The sequence below is a fragment of the Limulus polyphemus genome, unplaced genomic scaffold, assembly GCF_000517525.1.
Source record: "Limulus polyphemus unplaced genomic scaffold, Limulus_polyphemus-2.1.2 Scaffold6423, whole genome shotgun sequence".
Classification (NCBI taxonomy): Eukaryota; Metazoa; Arthropoda; class Merostomata; order Xiphosura; family Limulidae; genus Limulus; species Limulus polyphemus.
In genome coordinates this window covers 36,672-50,849 of record NW_013672033.1, presented here as the reverse complement: position 1 = coordinate 50,849, position 14,178 = coordinate 36,672, and the positions used below count along the sequence as shown (strand labels likewise).

The 14,178-nt window shown below is 32.7% G+C and overlaps 1 protein-coding gene across 1 annotated transcript in view; it reads right to left on the bottom strand.

Annotated features, from left to right (window-relative positions):
- Positions 1 to 1,858: 1,858 nt before the first annotated feature.
- Positions 1,859 to 14,178, bottom strand: part of LOC106473706 (sodium/potassium-transporting ATPase subunit alpha-like) — a gene marked incomplete at its 5' end in the record, with an annotated part of 47,332 nt that continues 35,012 nt past the window's right edge. The window contains 5 exons of the mRNA XM_013934385.2: positions 1,859 to 3,416; positions 4,581 to 4,682; positions 4,790 to 4,920; positions 6,248 to 6,422; positions 10,556 to 10,650. Of these exons, the coding sequence (XP_013789839.1) occupies positions 3,296 to 3,416; positions 4,581 to 4,682; positions 4,790 to 4,920; positions 6,248 to 6,422; positions 10,556 to 10,650 (624 nt within the window). The remainder of the gene's footprint in view (positions 3,417 to 4,580; positions 4,683 to 4,789; positions 4,921 to 6,247; positions 6,423 to 10,555; positions 10,651 to 14,178) is intronic.

The following is a 14,178-nucleotide window of genomic DNA, read 5'->3' as shown; positions in this document are numbered from 1 at the left end:
GAATAAACCAGTTTTATTAAGTAAGGACTTGTGTCGCTAAAGTTTCGTCGGAACGAAGTTACGGAAAGTTAACTAACGAACGGAGACGTAACAATACCAATGAACACTGTTTCGAAATTATCCTTATGCACACATCAAATTGCCCTAATACATAAAAATTATTACTCTTCGAAGATTTATCAGCATCTTATACCTAAAAATCACCAACCACAAAAAATAAAGCATTTAGTAGGATAATAAGCGGAAATTTAGAACAAGTATATTATGAAAACCTATATTTTCAACGTTGACTGTTAATCTAACCAAATAATTTCCTCTGAAACACTCTTGCATCTGTTTCAGATTATTAAATCACAAATATACATTTTAAAATCACAAATATATCATTGTTGTGATAAGTGTGATCCTTTTACAGGCTGAACTCTGCTCTTCAAAAAATTCCATATTCGTGCCTGACTCTGATGAAAACTTGAAATTGATTTATAATTTGTCGTCTGTAAAAATTTATCAGGTTAGTTGTCGTTAATATCTCTCCAGTGGCACAACGATATGTCTGCGGACTTAAAACGCTAGAAACCGGGTTTCGATACCCGTGGTGGGCAGAACACAGAGAGCCTATTGTGTAGCTTTGCGCTTAACTATAAACAAACTTTGCCGTTAATAATTATTGCCATTTCCTGAAATAATATTAATCTGATGATAGTTTGGTAGATCTAAAGCCTGAATGGCCACTTTATTTACTTGTATTATGAATAAGTATGAGTAAGCCCACAGGAAGTCTTCAGCTCCAGGCCCAGCAACACATTTAAAACATCACCACGTGCTTCTCACTCTCTCCCTTCTCCTCGTTGTTGGCTTTCTTCTTTGATTTTCAGCTCTGATGGCTCCCAATGATCAAACAAACCAAAACTTCGCGTCAAAAGAAATAAAAGTATGCCCAATATAAATTAAACATCCACTTTCCGCCCTTTTGGCCAAAAGTTACCCTCCATTAGCGAGATGAAGAGAAACAAAAAATTCCTGAGCATCCCTGGTTGTCTTCCATTTGAAGACCCTGTAACGGAATTCCTGCCAAGACCCCCAATTTTTTCGAATAATTCAGTCATTATATGTCGCCTATCTCCAACTGCCCCGTTTACCTCGTAAATCGATCGTAGTGCGATAGAAGGCGCTGAATTATTCCAGTTAGAAAAACAATTTGTATGTAATTGCGTGTGATGGTTGTTGAAAAGAAAACAAGGAGTAGGTTAAACCACCGAAGACAAGATGTTAATTACAGTTATATATTTTTTATATATACTTTTGTTGATACTACGTTTCGGACAATGCCTGTAGTATTATTGTATAGACTGAAGAGAGGTGAAATATAACAACTAGCTCGATAGAATTTTGAGCCCACAGAAACGCCATTTATTTATTCACAAATTTTATTATAAAACTTGAAATGGTATTTGTTGTGGTCAAATTTAATAGTTCAACAATAATAAAAAATATCTTGTTAGACCTTGCACAATCGTACAATTTTGAAAAACCAAACCTCTCTATTTAAAAGGTTTGTTTGTTTGTTTTGAATTTCGCGCAAAGCTACACGAGGGCTATCTGCGCTAGCCGTCCCTAATTTAGCAGTGTAAGACTAGAGGGAAGGCAGCTAGTCATCACCACCCACCGCCAACTCTTGGGCTACTCTTTTACCAATGAATAGTGGGATTGACAGTCACATTATAACGTCCACATGGCTGAAAGAGCAAGCATGTTTGGTAGGACAGGTAATCGAACCCGCGACCCACACATTGCGAGATGAGCGCCCTAACCACCTGGCCATGCCGGGCCTGTAGTTATAATATACAATGAACAATGCTGGATTCAAATAATTTTATTAACTTTTAAAAACTACAAGCATTTTTCCAAACATATCAATGATTTCTGAGACAAACTTTAATGTCTTAAAACTGTTCTCATTATTTTGTTGGTACTGGATCTCATTGTGTTGTGACTCTTACAGATATTCCTTAATAAATTTAAGTAGAACAACTTGGTATAAGTTCAGTTGATTATTAAAAAGACAGAATAAGAGGTAAACTTGACCAATGCAGTAATTATCTACAGTCTAGCCATTACTCATGATATTGCCATGACAATTAAACAAAAATTATTCAAAATATTACCAAAACTAATATTTATTAATGTAAAAGCAGTCACTTATTTTGGTAAGATTCAAAATTTTCTTCAACACTAACAAATGTAGAAAAATAAATGATATTAAGTTCTGATAAGTGCTTAAAAAGTAAGTGTTTATTTACTTTAAGTTTTAATGTAAATAAATCTCCCAATTCTGAGAAACTATGTAAAAGCCAGGGTTAAGTAATTTCCCACTTTTCAGAAAGTAGCTCTTTGTACAATAATCCAAAGTTGAGCATTAATATTATTACAGTATGCCTGCAAGTCACCCTGTTCCCCTCTTTCCTAACTGACTTCATGTTAACATTTAATAGAGTATGCCTACAAATCATTATTGTTCCCTTTCTCAAGCCAGTTCACATTAACATTACTACAGCATGCCCACAAATAACCTGGTTCTCATTTACCAAGTAACTATTTGTGAAATGTATATGTAATACTAAGTTTCATGGAGATTCAAGCCCATGTATTGGCCTACAACTGTTTAATAATTTATTACGTAGTTACACTTGCCACTTTACAAATAACCAAATATTAAAAAGATAATACTTCTAGATGGAATGTGAAAAAGGCTGACTACATTAAACTAGTAAAAATACCTGAAACTGTGACCCTGACACACTGAACGAATTTTGTTAAAAAAAATACTGGATCTAAAAATGGTTAACAATGAAAAAGGATGTATTTCAATCTTGGTTTGATAATTTAGAGTATCTAAACCTATAAAATACAGAGAAGTCACAAATTAGTTTCCTACATGACAATATATTCTTTAAAACCCACACATAAAGTACTATCTACAAAGAAATGCACTATCAAAAATCCTTTATGTGGGGGGTGGGGAAGTCAAATAAATTTCTCTGGATTATTGGGACATTGGTTGCAGATAAGCAATTTTATGGATGGTACATAAATGAAATATAATTCTGTCAACTTCTTGACTATCTTGGTTAGTAAAAGAGTGAACAATTGACAACATAAACAGAGCTGAATGTTAAAGACAAAATAGCAGAATGGATTCATATCAGGACTATATCTATAATACAGAAACTCTGCACAGCAAACAGATAAACTGGAACACACTTTTAAATGTCATCACAAATATAAAAATGAAACTTCAGTAATAAGTTTCTCTTTCTATCCACCCTCCTGGATTGCGACGCAGTATATATCGCCTGACTTCATCGTAGACAAAAATAAGAAGTGAGAAAGGTAGAGCTGGTAGCCACCAGTTAAATCTTCAAAACAAAAACAAAAAACATTAAAGTTTAAAATAAATTCTAACATGAGAAGTAATTCTGTTACTCAAAACACTTTCACTCCTATTGTACAGCAAAAGACGCAAGTCAACAGTATTACATGTTCACCAACAGACTAACAACTATGTAGTACTATATTTAATATCAAAATTATAGCAGAAAAAAATAAGTCAAACTTATATGATGTATTTTTATAATAAAGCTAAAATATGAATAATTTCTGATGGGCTTCATTATTTTCCAGAAAACATAACTTGTGTAAAATTTTAAAATAGCTGTCAGTAGTTTATTCTACAAAGATATATTAACTCAAAACTCTCACTGAAAACTTAAATAGTGTGATATTTAAAACAAAAATACCAAGTACTAAAAAGAAACACAGCAAGCATGGAAACCTCCAACTCGATCACAATTATATAATTCAGAATAGCCCAAAAACTGACTGGAAACAAAGGGCAATAGGTCATTGGTACAGATTACAGAAACATATCATTGCATTGTTAGTATTAATCTTTATAAGGTTGAAATATACTTATAAAAACTTATCACAAAGTCAGTTATTTTAATATAAAGTGGAATAAGTATCATAATCATGAAGAGCACAGTCCCATATCTAACAAATATTTTAAGCAGTAACAGCCATTCTTGTCTGTATTTAGTGTAAATAAAAGAGCATACTATACCAGAGGTTTCACAGTAAATATTCTGTATAGTTTTAAGGTAATGGGAGTTCTAATTGTGGATTTAGCACCTCACTCTCAAAAGTTTTAATTTATTGTTGAAGAAAAGTAATACTTTTGGATATTTGGTTCGAAACATAAACCCTGGGAAAATTTTTTAACACAGACATGGGGAAAAAATATTTTTAATGGTCCTTTCTATGTAAAATTCAGAATATTCAAATTTAAATTCATAAAATTCCTACACCTTCCTTAATTAAAGACAAAAAGCCACAATATTATAGCCACAATATGTATGATACAAAACATTCACCTGGTAACACAAAATGTGGACCACTGACATATAAAATATAACTTGTTTCAATAACTTTGGATATCTTAGAGATTAAAAAAAAAGAATATAACAAGTTCAATGTTTTTACTACTTGCACCAAGAAAAAGTAATAGCAAAAATTACACTCACTTCAATGGGTACATACGAAGACCTTTGTCCATCCCTGGACAGTAGGACAGGAAAGCAGCTAAGGCAGTCTCAAAGAATAAGCCAAAGTTTAATATATGGTTACTGAAATGCAAGATTACAAAAAAGGGCAAGATTAAAATAACATTACTTATAATAAGCCAACTAAATACTTCACAAATCTGCATATGTAATTCTTAAATTATACTCACGTCATTCCTTGGTGAATAACAGAATTGCGACGAGTTTTGCAGATAATCAAATCAGCCCACTGAACAATTACAATTGACACAAAAAAGGCCGTATGGCAGGTGTATTCCAAAATCTTACGGTCAAAATAGGTCTATTAAAAAAATCAAATCAAAGTACTCCTGTTTAACTCAGAATATACAATAATAACAAGAAAAACCAAAATACCTGTAACTTTTATAATGTGCTGTGTTTAAAAAGAAACTTGCTTTGGTACATTTACAGACAATGTTTATAGTATTATACAAAATTTAATTATTCACTTTGAGCGTTTTTAAGTCAGAGTTAGAAGACCCACACAAACAACTTAAATATTGCATATATTTGTACCATAAGACTTCTAAATTAATCAAAACTTTTATCTTTGTTCACTGTTCCTTTCAATGCATCCTCTCCATTTTTAGTAAAACAAGTTTATATGATAACTCGTAATAATATGCTTAATGTGACATTCTCTTCCAAGAACAAGCATAAATTATGCAATGGTTCAAATGACAATTTGCAGAGAAAAGATACATAATTTAATAATACATTGTAACAAACAGGCACATGATGTACTGCCTTGCAACTACACAAACATAATGACTAGTCACACGACATACTGCCCAGCTAGACACACCTTGCTCATATAAATGTGTAGCTAACAAGCTCAAGTTTTAGCAAAATTCTCCACAAAACCATGAGAAAATGACATTTATTTCCAGAAATAAGATCTAGAAATGAGTAAATTATGGACTTGTTTGTAATTCTGAATGTAACTGTTGGCACTTTAGGATTTTTATATCTTTTTTAACTAAAATTTATACTGACTGAGTTACTTTGATTTCTAAGTCTTTACAGTTTGATATATAAAAAAACATTGTGCTCAAATTATTGGGAAAATTACATTTATAGAAATGACACACATGTTCATCATTTTAAGCATGAAATTCACAGAACATTGTGATAAGATATACAATTTAGGTGGACTTGTTAGAGTATTTAGTAGGTAAAACAACATCACCTTATAACTGAAGGTGAAAATGGTTGCAACATACTAGATTCACAGAACATTGTGATAAGACATACTATTTAGGTGGACTTGTTAGAGTATTTAGTAGGTAAAACAACATCACCTTATAACTGAAGGTGAAAATGGTTGCAACATACTAGATTCACAGAACATTGTGATAAGACATACTATTTAGGTGGACTTGTTAGAGTATTTAGTAGGTAAAACAACATCACCTTATAACTGAAGGTGAAATGGTTGCAACATACTAGATTCACAGAACATTGTGATAAGATATACAATTTAGGTGGACTTGTTACAGTATTTAGTAGATAAAACAGCATCACCTTATAACTGGTTGCAACATATTAGATTTTTCACACATAAGAATTAATATGATCCTTGCAAGAATCATTACTATTGCTATTACCCATTCCTGATTATACGAGTCCGTGAGATCATTGACAGCCTTTGAATCCCATTCTTCACGAATTCCAAGTAGCCTGTTTGGCCAGAATCCATTTTCTGCCATAATGACAAAATAGACAAAAAATCCGGAGGCAGCCTGGATCATTCCAATTTGTCCATATGCTATGGAAATTAACCTATGAAAAACACATGCAATTAACCCTTACTGTCTAAGAATAATACATTCTGTTCATCACCTAACAACAAGTAATTGTAGCATCAAATAACTACTCTGGTTTACAATAAGTAATTATCTTGAACATGTACTTTGTTGTTGGAAAACCAAACTAATCAAATTACATTTAAAAAATCATGCACAGAGATTCTGAAATCCATATCTCTGCTGCCAAGGCAATATTTCTAAGCAAGTAAAGGAATGGAATTCATATACCACTCAAGATATGATATTGTTAAGACTTACTGCCCTTATTAGTAGCTTAATAAATAAACAAACATGGCCTATACTTTTCACTTAACCAATGGTTGTTATGATAAACAGCAATATACTGAAAGTCTTTTGGGAAAAAAGAAATTGTTGCCATTTTGGAATTTCAACTAGTACACAGCTGACACAAGTTCTTACCTTAATTATCTTTCTTTCTCTTGACATGAAACACCTACAAGGCTGTTTATTTGTACAGCTTAATAAAAATTACAAAATCTTCTATACTTAAACTAGTTCTCAGACAATTTTTTAACTAGTATTAAATAAATTTATTCCTTATACTAACTTAGCAATCCCAATATTTAATTCAAATTTCAACTTAACTTGATTTATCAATTTAATGTTACCCTAGTCTATAACATGAAACGTGCCTTTCCTTTTAACTTTGTACATGATGACATTTTTAATTTATTGTTATGTTTTTTGCACGATAAATTCAGGATCATAGCTTTTGCCCTTAGCTACATGTTAAGAAAATTAACTCTTGAATCCTAAAGTTGTTAAATTATCAGTTGAGAGTGTGTCATCTAAGCCTAGGCTTACATCTTTCAGTTGATAACAATTTTTCATGGAAAGAAGATTTTTATTGAGTCAACAGAAGTATGATTTAAAAAAATTTTATTCTTTAGTGATAAAATAAAACATGGTTAGGACAGAAGTAGCCAACAAATAATTGAACCAGAAGGGTAAACCTAAGCTTAATTTAAGTAATGTTGAGTTAAAACAGTTATGTTCGTTGAAGATCAATGGTAATATTGTAATTACCAAGGCAAACAAAGGAAGTCAAATTGTAATTTTGGATAAAAACTTTTGAGAACAAAACTAAAGAAATGTTAGAGGACAGTTCTTATGAATAAGTAAAAAAGGACCCTAATACCTTGGTTCATAATTGGCTAAAAACTGTAGAAAAAAAATTGTTATTTTGGCATAAAAAGAAAGGAAAGGTCTCATTCCCTCAAGTTACATTTTACCCAGGTTTTTTGCACTATATAAAATTTTCACCCTGTTTCATAACAAGGGCTCATCATTCCATCCTTTGGCAAAATTTATTTGTCAAAAATGTTTATTTTTAACCTACTCTCATAAATACACTGTAAAAAGTTCAGATAATTTTGTTAACAAAATCTCAGGGGTAAAATTGGAATGAACTGATAAACTAGCCTCTTTTGACATTATGTCACTATTCATGAAGATACCAGTAGAAGAGGCACTTTATTGTTTTAAAAATAGATTAGAGAGCAAGAAGTTTTCTCTGTAAAATGTGAGTGAAATATTGATGCTGACCCATGACTGTATATAGAATACATATTTTAAGGTAAGGAATAAGTTTTGTTAAGAGATTATTAAAGGTTTAGCTATGTGATCTCCCCTGTCCCCTCTTTCATGCAAATTGTTTATATTTAAATTTGAAATGAACGTGTTTAACACTTTTGAGGCGAGACCTATGGTGTGGATAAAGTTTGGAGATGACACAGTCTTAATGTGTCAGTGTGACATTAACACATTAATGAAGTTTAAAGAATATCTCAGTTTGATTAGTCCTACTATTCAATTTTCAGTGGAGACAGAAAAAGAGGGTCAGTTAAATTCCCTAGACCATGACAGTCAAATTGGAAAATGGGTTTCTCTCAATGTTGGTTTATAGAAGGTCATTTTCTGCAACTGTTCTACCATACAACAGATTAGGTCACCTATGGCCACAAAAATTATCTGCTTTTTCCACATTTGTATTTAGCTTTAAATATCTGTCCTGACAATTGTGACTTACGATCAGATTTTATTGAAACATGTAGCTAGAGACATGGGCTTTGATCTGGAAATCATTGATAGATTGTACAAAAAAATTTGGCAATAAATCAAAAATGTCATCACATACAAATTTAAAAAGAAAAGGTAAAGTTGATAACATGAGGGTTTACTTGTCATATGTTCAAGGCTTGCTAACAAGAATAGGTAATGTAAATAAAAAATACATAGATTGTAGTGGAATATTCTCTGCATTACAAGTTAATAATTTTCTCACAAGTATAAAAATAAAGTAGAAAAAGCTGATCAATTTGGGATTCATATAATCCCACGTGTAGAAATTTGAAATTTAAGATCAAGGAACATAAAAATGCAGTTGAAAAAGATAAAGTAAATGAGTTGGCCTTAGCAGAACGTGTGGCAAGCAAAAGCAAATCTCATTATAGACTGGAATAATGATAAACCTGGCCTTTCAAAGTACAAAGATTTAGCCTTTGTACTAGCATACCAGTACTCTGTAAAATAGAATCACATTTCAGTTACCATACATTACATATGTCTATATATATATATATATATATATATTATTATTATTATTATTACTATTTCAACACAAATTTTTAAATGTCAGTTATTTTTCTTGAAACATAAAACAATAAATAAAAAAAAATATATGGAGAACAATGATCTCTATCACTTGTGATGTTATGAAGTTTCTTTGTACTCGCATGTCGTACTTCCTAAGCCTCGCTGAATTTCACACATGGAGGATGTAAAAAAAACACCAACATTTTTTGTAGGTTTCATAAATGCATTTTGAAATAGCAAGAAATTAGAAATTACTATATCATTGCCACAAAATTTCACTTTGATTTATCAGACTTCCTAACTAAGCTGTATTTGGGTCTAAAAAATCCCATTTCTGATCACCATACGAGTGTTTTTTGATTGGTTATAAGCATGTAATTGAGAGAAATAAGCATAAGTAAACAAATATTTCCAAAAGAAGTGGGCAGATCTACTGTGGTGGATCTGCTAGATATTGTGATATCTCTGCAAACAGAAAAATATTTTTATTTTATATTCTAACTTGTCAACATCAGTAATTTGAGTTTCTAAATCATAAGAAACTATAGACATTGTATTATGGGTATTATAAAATGTAATCTAAATAAAAGTAGAAAAACAATGTATAAAAAACACAAAAATCAATATTTAGCAATTTAAATTAAGAAATTAAATAATGTATAATATTAAAACTTGAATTATAAACTAGAAATTGATGCCAAATTTATTGACATACATTCAGAAAATAGTAGTTTAATCAAATTTCGAATGCAAGTCTACAAACATGACAATGTGCCCTATGACCCCCACTCATAGCGAAAGGTTTAAACTGATAAATCAGATATTGTTGAAGTGTGACTAAATATCAGAGAAGCAATAGAAAGTGAAAAAATATATATATATTTGCTAAACAAAGAGGTTGGTTCAGGTTCAGAAAAAAAGAAATGCTAGACATATGTCTTATAAACTCTTTGGTGTATTTAAGTCTAGACGGCACTAAAGGTATGCAAATTATTGTATAGTTATAAGTCATGGTGTGTGTGTGTGTGTATGTATGTGTATAAGTGCCACATAAATTTACTTATACTTTTGTGGCTCTGTACTATGGATATTTTCACAATGTATTTTTTTCCCCATGAATATAAAAAAATTATCATCATCCTCTTTAACCTCTGCTAATATTTGTAAATGAGGAGTTGAGTGCTATACTTATCAGATAACTAAATTTAAAATTACCATAGCTTACAATGTGGAGTAGCTTTTTTAGTGCCATTGTAAACAAAGATCCATCTGATAACCAGTACAATGCAACTAAATTTTGAATGATGAATATATACATACTCAAATGTTGTTGCCATCTGCTTGTTTTAATATTTCTCACAATGGAAGCCTTGTTTGATATTATCCATTTAAAGAGTAATTACTCTCTTCATAATTATATTTCTTAAGATACTAATTGTTTTACACCACAGAGTGCAATATCTTTACAAAATATCACAATAAATACCTTACCTTTCATTAACTAATTTGTCATGAAGTGGATCGCGTGGCTGTCGTTTCATAATGTCACTTTCAGCTTTCTCATAAGCAAGTGAGATAGCAGGGACCTGTGAAAGGGATGTTCAACCAATAATAGTATAAAAAAATGTAACAAGTAAAACCTAAAAATACAGGCAACATTTTGCTGAACAATATTCTAGAATATACTGTGACCTAAACAAATGACTGAAGAATTTGTGCTGGGGTAGAGGTTCAAGACATAAGTGTGGTTATACTCATGCAAGACTACAGAAATGGAGAGAGTACTGGCTACCACTACCAGCTTTAAATATTAAATGTTAATATAGTAAAAAGTGTTTGGGTATTAATACAATAGAAAGGAAAGAAAAAAAAGTCTAACTCAAAGTGTACATGGCAGTCTTCAGGAGTTAATTATGAAAAGAAAGTAAGAGAAAAAAGAGTTAGTCACCTCTCATTTACAAGTTTATCAAGAAGAGGATCACGAGGTCTTCTTTTCATTATATCTAACTTGGGGCATTCATAAGCCAGTGATATAGCAGGAACCTGTATCAGAGGAGCCAAGAAAGACAGTGTATATGAAGAATGAAGACAGACTAATACAAGTAGACAACTGGTGATGATACTTAATGCTTATTACTGCAATAAGAAAAAAAAAACAACAACAATGTATCTTTAACAAGGATCAGTAATAAAATTAAAATAAGAATAATAATAAAAAGATTAAGTATACAAATGTTTAATACAGATGGCTATTCTTAATGAGTAGTTCCATGGCAGTACAGCCTGTAGTTAAGACTTTGTAGTCTGAGAAATTGTTTTCATGATTACAGGTTTGACTGTGTGTAATTAGATAGAGGAAGATAATTTCTTTTCATAAGGCAGGCCTGGACCTAGAGGGAGTCCTAAGGGCCACGTGCCCCCCCCCCCCAGATGCTTGCAAATGTGTCCTTGTAGCCCTGAAACATGGGTCCGTATATAGGGGCCTGACAGTATTATTCTTGTCCACACATTTTGCTGTCTGTAGTCAAGCCAAATATACACTTACAAGGAACTGTACATGTGGCAGGGTAGGGGAGGGGAAGACTGGATATAGCCTGACCGGAAAGGGTGGAGATTAACTGCAACGTTAACTCACCCTACAAATCATGATCACATTCTTTATAATAATCGCATGAGTAGGCTTGTGTAGGTAGGTGCGTTTTCTTGTACAATTATTTGCTGTGGTACCTGATGTATTTTTCTAGTTCATATTTATATTTTTGTGTGCAAGTGTAAATGTTTAAGTGTTTGAACAAAGTCAGTAATAGTAAATATTCCCATTTTCAGATATACTGACAATGGCAGAAAATCAAAAACACCTACCTATTTCTGTTTTTAAAAAGAAAAGCTACTAACAATAGCAATGAAGAAATGCAGGCACACTGCAATTACCCTCTGGTCCTCAAAAAAACGCCATAAGATTGATACTATGGAGGAGCTAGATTGACAGACAAGTATAGTTCCGGTCGACCAGTTTCATGGATGCAGCGTACCATATGATATAGGTCTAATGTACAGCAAAATTCATGAATTAAGTACTTCCAACCATTATGAAGTAATACAAAAAATAAAGACATACAATCACAGACACCAACTTCCTTATCAGATCGAAGGAAAAAGCATCACTGTTTCCAACACCAGTGGTTGCAGATTTTTCAGTGGCTTGTGTACAGTGAAGCACTTAATGGTGGTTTCTGTCTCCCACGTCTACTTTTTGTAAAGCCAGGACCCCACCAAACTGGGATGTTAGTTAATTCACCATTAAAAAAGTTTAAAGATGGTGCTAAAGAAGCATAGTGAAACACAGTATCAATACAAGTCTATGGCTGATTATGCTTCTTTTGTCAGCATTATGGAACAGTGCCATTTCAACGTTGTGCAACAAGCCAGGTTTTGGATGTTGGCTCGCATCAAGGAGAATCATTGCAAACTTCATTCGATCTTAGAAACAGTTATTTTGTGTGGACAACAGAATATTGCTCTTCGAGGTACTGATGAATCAGATATCTCTTCAGAAAACAATCCTGGTAACGTTCTTGCTCTGCTGGATTTTTGTGTAACATCTGGAGATTTGTCTCTTGCTGAATGTTTCAAGCATGATCCTAAGAATGCTACATACAAGTCTAAAAGGATTCAGAATGAGCTAATCAGTGAGTGTGCAAAAATATATTCATGAACAACTAATCACAGAAATGAAAAAGGCAGGCTTCTTCAGCATTCTTGCAGAAGAAGTGACAGATGTTTCTAGTGAAGTGACAGATGTCATTGGTGCTTAGGTTTTATGATGAGGTAAATATTCAGGAATGTTTTCCAGAATTCATTGTGCGTGACAAGATTGACAGTGATACATTAGATAACAAAATTATTGAAAAACTTCGTGGTTATAGCTTAAACCTCTCAAAGCTGCATGGTCAGGGTTATGATGGTGCAGGAAATATGTCTGGTAAAAATAAAGGAGTTGCTGCCATCATTAATGAATTGTATCCACATGCACTATACATTTACTGCAATTCATATATATTTAATCTTGCTGTAGTTAAGACAAGCCAGCTTCAGCAAGGGCAGAATATGATGGGTACCCCAACTGAAGTGTGCATATTTTTCAAGTATTCACCCAAGCACCAGCAAGTGCTTGAAGACAATAGTCAATATTTTCCCTCAGAGTTCCAGGCTAAAGTTAGTTGATTTATGTAAAACTTGTTGGGTTTGCATGACATGATATTTTAGAGGTATTTGGTAAGCTTTATATAGCTGTTATCAAAATGATGCAAAATATTGCTGAGAATGGAGAATCATGGAACTTGGAGTCAATTTCTAAACCAAAATCACTGTTCCTTGTAATTACACAATTTGAAGTTCTGGTGTTACTACTGTGTGCCACAATTCAAGGATGCACTAATGACATCTGCACAGCTATGTCAGAGATAAACAGTGTCGTGGTGACAATTGCTACTTGGAAGCTGTTGCCTTAGCTGAATCAGTCGATGCCCCTAGACCATCACTACCTTGTATAAACAGAAAGCAAATTAATAGATGTAACATAACAGCAGATTCCTTTAAGGAATATTTCCATCGCACCATGACAAATCCTTTTGTTGACCATTTGCTCTGTGAACTCAAAACTAGTTTCTCACCAGCTCAACAACATTCTTATTTAGCATTTTTTCCTATTTTGTAAGAAGTTTCCATAAGGCAGGCCCAGACCCAGGGGGAGGCCTGAGAGGCACATGCCCCCTCCTCCTAGATGTATGCAAATGTGTCCTTGTAGCCATGAAACATGGGTCTGTATATAGAGGCCTGACAGTATTATTTTACAGTCCACAAATTTTGCTGTCTATTGTCAAGCCAAATATGCACTTACAGGGAACTGTATGTGTTCTGGGTCTCTCTCTTATTCCATCCTTATTGATGAATGACTCAGAATGGAGGAAAAAGGTTCTGAAGTACAAAACAGAATTGGAGTGCTGGCAGCATAAATGGAATGCTTGAAAGTCTGACCAATCAAACTCCCTGACAGTTTCACTCAGGCAAACCTCCCCTTATTTATCCAAACATATACATTATGCTCCAAGTCA